A 4940-nucleotide genomic window follows, 5' to 3' on the forward strand; every position below is an offset into this window, starting at 1 on the left:
AACCGGGGCCCTCTGGCATCCCAAGCGAGCTCTCAACCATCGCGCCACTCGGCCGGCCCTAAATGAATACTTTTTAACCAATTAACAGTCCTCAAGGATCCAGACAGCTTTGTGAATTTGTTATTTTCTGAATAAACAAGAAATGAGACAATAACTATATCTAACATAAAATATAGAGCTGAACAAATATAGCTAGACAACCAAAATAGTTCAATATTTGAATTTTTTCCTAATCTAATGATACACACAACAAAGAAAGAATGTTCTAGGACAGAACAAGTCACTCCAAAAGCTGACACCGTACATACTTATGTACACATTTAAACTATGTATTGTATAAATTTTAATAACAATAAGAATAGCTTACATTTTGTATAATGTCCTTAAGTTATCTTCTATATTTTGTCCTCAGAATAATCCTGTGGGAGAAGTAATAGAAGCATGATTATATTTATTTTACCAATGAAAATACTGAAGTATTTTCACATGGTCACAGAGCTCGAACTAGATCCTGACCTTTTGTCACTCCGTACCTTTTCTAAGAAGTTGTTCTGCCTTGGAGGGAGATAAGCTTCCTTAATTTCTATGACATTATGGATTCTAACAAAATGTTTAAAAATAGTTATGCTAAAGAAAAATATTCTTGGAAAAAGCTCTAATCGATTAGATGAAAAATATCTTCAAATGCTCCCCATCAGCAGCACCACCACTCAGATTAATTTTGAGTTTCCTGGTTGTATTTTTTTTTTCAAGACACTAGACACTTACTTGATATGGAATTAAAATCAACCAGGGTTGGGGCGGCCAAGTGGCTCAGTTGGTTAAGAGCTCGCTCAAGAGTGCGAGCTCTGAGCAACAGGGTCACCTGTTTGATTCCTGGCCCGAGCTGAGCGGCCGCTGAGCTGCCAACAGGTGACAGGATGGCTCAGCTAAAAATAATAATAATAAAATTAAATTAAATTAACTAAGGCCACTTCATAACTTTCCCTCTGGGTCATACTTCAAATCACTGCTTCTGGCAGAGGTTACATGACAGGTTATAGCAGGTTATATGATAGGTAATATCAGGTTATATGACACAACATAAATATATAAAATAAAAAATGACCAAAAAAGCCAAATGTGAATATCTTGACCAAATCCTCAAATATTAGGGTTAAGGTTTTAGTTTAAAACCAATAAAAAGAGATGATTATAAATCATTCCTTTCAACTGGATTAGAGTGACCTTCACGGTCTCTTGCAATCCTGAAATTCTATGATTTTCCAAAAAGAATTTACTAGACTCATTGTTCTAAGTATTCAAGTCCCTAAAGACACAGTGGTGACACCACAGGACAAAAAACTTCCTGCTGTCTTGAGTGGGCTGTTAGTAGCATGCGTATGTATTTGTTAAAAAAACATGGAAGTGTACACATTAGACTTGTGCATTCTAAGCTTGAAAGATAAAAAGAAGCAAAAAAATGTAACCAGGAGCACAATTAATAAAATTACTATTTTTCTTGCTATTTTACTTTAAAAAGTTCACAAATGTGTGTTTAGTTTACAGAATTGAGCAACTATTGATGAAAAGATACATTTATTCTTTAGCTATAAGTATACATTATATGTATAGATGCTGTATATTAAGCCATTTCTTTACTATTTTATAAAAAGTAATAAGTAGGTAAACACTAAGATGTGAATATCATTTTAATGTAGGAATATTTTTTTCTAATGCTTTCTTATCTTTTTTTTTTCTATTTTAGCAAAGGAATGTGGTGGTATCTTCACAGATCCAAAGCGAATTTTTAAATCTCCAGGTTTCCCAAATGAATATGAAGATAACCAAATCTGTTACTGGCACATTAGACTCAAGTACGGTCAACGTGTTCACTTGAGTTTCTTGGAGTTTGACCTTGAAGATGACCCAGCTTGCTTGGCCGACTATGTTGAAATATTTGACAGTTATGATGATATCCATGGCTTTGTGGGAAGGTACATATTGTTTTCTCATATAGGAAGTTAAAGAAACATTGGCTATTTTGTTTGATATTTCTACTCTCCTGCAACACCATATCCTTTTTTAACAATGATTTTTCTTAGCATGTTAAACCATAGTCAACTGCTACTTATTATTAAAATAGTGATAGCTGCCTTTTGATTATTGTTATAACAATGAGTTAAACAGTCTATTTGTAAAGATTTCAAGATTTATCAATAGTGGGAGGAAGAAAGATATATAAGATGAGAAATTTGTTGTGGTTTTTAAGTGTTCTAATTTCTGTCAACCTCCTAAAAATAATTACAAATTCAGTAACTGTTGCCTTTTTCCTGTGTACAAAGCATTGTGCTAAGATATAAGGTAAATAAACAAAATATAGCTCCTTCTCTCATACAATTTAGTTAAACCTACAATGAATATCTTCTTAGAAATAGCTTTCTTTGCCATAAAAAAAAACCTACAATAAATATCTTCTTAAATATAGCTTTCTTTCTTTTCCTCAATATTTCTCTCTTGGTTTTTCAACACGCTGGGACACAATATTTTTGTATTCCCACCCTAAATCTTTAATATAGTTTAAATTTTGAGTGCCTTACAAAGTGTTGCAAATTAAAGAGTGTATACAATTAGGTGTTTTATATATCAGGTCCCCACTTGATAATATGTATTTTAGACTAGTACTCGTTACATAGACTATCAGTTATCAATGCTCTATTATCCATCACAGCAATGTAATGAAGGAATACGGTAGTGGGAACAATGAAAAATGACAGACTCAATAGTTTTTTATGTTGACTTTGAAATTGTAATTAAATACAAAAAAAGGCATTTCTTGGATAAATGAACAACAATTTTTGGAGAGAAAGTGTTTCTTGCTTTGTTTTGGTTTGTTCTTTGGCTGAAACTACTGCTATAGAAAAAAAATACAAAACAGTTTTAAAGCTAGTTTGAAGAAGACATAAGGTGGCTTGGAGGAATTAAGAACAAAGTAGTTTTTGAAAGATTGAACCTCCTACCCTGGGAATTAAGAAGATGTTTTCATTCTAAACCTAGTTTCAGAAATCAATTACAGCCCTAGATAAAATCATAAATTATTTTTAAAGGTTTTTAACATGCTGTTTGTTATTTATTGGATTTATATTTTGTGATTTACCTTTAGAATAAATTACATCTTATTCTAAATAAATTACATTTTGGAATAAATAACATTTTAAGAAATTTACCAAAAAAACACCTTTCCCTTTTATATAATATGCAAGTGAGTCCCTTTCAAGACATGATTCCAATAAAAATCAAACCCTATTTTATCTACAAGGTCAAATATAATTTTTCCACATTTCAATCAGCCTACTTTAGAATTCAAAATATTAATACCACCAACCATACACCCATACAACCATACATCCTTAAACTGTGAAGAAAACTTTATGAGATTAATCAGAAACAAATTTTTAATTTTTCCAAATAGATTCAAATTGTCTACTACACAAATAGTATTGTAGATACACAAAGTAGAAATGCCACATATCCTGTTTTAAGAATCTCATTAATACTGTGAAGTTATTTCAAACAATGTTTTAACACCTCTTCTCCCTTACTAATTCAAGTTGAAAGCAGAATAAAATGAAATATCATAAAAGGCTAGAACATGAGCCATTACTTAGGGGAAATAAAGCACTTTATCAGTAGGAGCTACTTGGAATAGCTGTATAATATTCATTCAGGTGACCTCTGTTTTTTAAAACTTTCCTTTCAGATACTGTGGAGATGAGCTTCCAGAAGACATCATTAGTACAGGTAATGGCTCTAAATTGAGGAGCGAAACTGATTTCTTTTCTCAGTGTCATCAAAAGTGAAGAACCCAGTAGTTATTACTATTTACTTTTTTAAATTGAGAGAACTGAGGACAGATGTAGCTTGCTAGCTTGTAAAATTCAAAAAAGAGTTCATTCCTACTTAAAGAAAGATTTATGCCCACTCATTGCACAAAAATGTAGATTTGTTATTTGCAGGAAATGCAGTCTGAGATAGTGTTGAATCTGCAAATCCATGAATACTGTTGTGGCTTATGATTTTCATAAAGTATAAAAAACGGCCAAAATTTTTCATTGATAAAGAATTGAAGTAATCTGTGAAGTTATTAAAAATACCTTCTGTCACTGAACAAATTTTACATCGTATTTATTGCATTTTTATTTTCGGACAGCATTCCCCAGAGAGAGTTGTAAAGAACACAGTTCTGTGAGATGTTTTCAATAGGTGTTACATGAGAAAAGGTCTCTAAGGTCAACTGTATTTGGGTAACATTGGGTTAAATAATGTTAAACAGGTTTCTTTACTGGAAGATGTCAGAGAGCTTTTAATATGTTAATTATGAATAGTAAATCTCAAAAGGCTAGCTATGATTGGTAATGTTTTCCAAATCTTTTTCCTCCTGCCAATTATTTTGTGACTTTGTTCCATGAAATGTACCTCAAGAAATGTCCTTGTAGTAGCATAAATTTATTTCAATAATCAGTGCCACTGCTATTGTCCCAAATTGCTATTTTCTGGCTAAGAACCTTTATTTTCTTAGATGTCATTTTTTCTTTTTATTTTCATCACTAGCATTAGTAGTTGGCATTTTTACTTCCTCAAATTTTCCTCCAAGTCATAACATTATCACAATGCTTATGCAACTAAAAACAACAAAGAAACATTGACTTGCAATTTCTAAGCAGCCCTTAAACTCAGATATGCTATGAGCTAAATTACTCCTACCCCCTAGCCTTGCAGTGCATGAAATTCTATTAAATTTTTTGTTTACCTCTTGTTCTTTTCTTGAGGACATGTTTTCTGTTAACAGAAAGTTAAAGAAGATATCTTATGAGCTGTGGGAGGTAGTTGGGGGGATGAGAATCCTATTTAAAAGAAAAAAAAAGAGGGAAAGGGAAAAGGAAGCCTGAAACGTGACATAC

At 32.1% G+C, this 4940-nt stretch overlaps 1 protein-coding gene across 1 annotated transcript in view; it reads left to right on the forward strand.

The window, feature by feature from the left end:
- The window catches only part of TNFAIP6 (TNF alpha induced protein 6), an 11432-nt gene extending 7593 nt beyond the window's left edge, over nucleotides 1-3839 (forward strand). The window contains exons 4-5 of the mRNA XM_019646508.1: nucleotides 1748-1976; nucleotides 3740-3839. Of these exons, the coding sequence (XP_019502053.1) occupies nucleotides 1748-1976; nucleotides 3740-3839 (329 nt within the window). The remainder of the gene's footprint in view (nucleotides 1-1747; nucleotides 1977-3739) is intronic.
- The last annotated feature ends 1101 nt before the right edge of the window (nucleotides 3840-4940 follow it).

The sequence above is a fragment of the Hipposideros armiger genome, unplaced genomic scaffold, assembly GCF_001890085.2.
Source record: "Hipposideros armiger isolate ML-2016 unplaced genomic scaffold, ASM189008v1 scaffold_104, whole genome shotgun sequence".
NCBI classification, from domain to species: domain Eukaryota; kingdom Metazoa; phylum Chordata; class Mammalia; order Chiroptera; family Hipposideridae; genus Hipposideros; species Hipposideros armiger.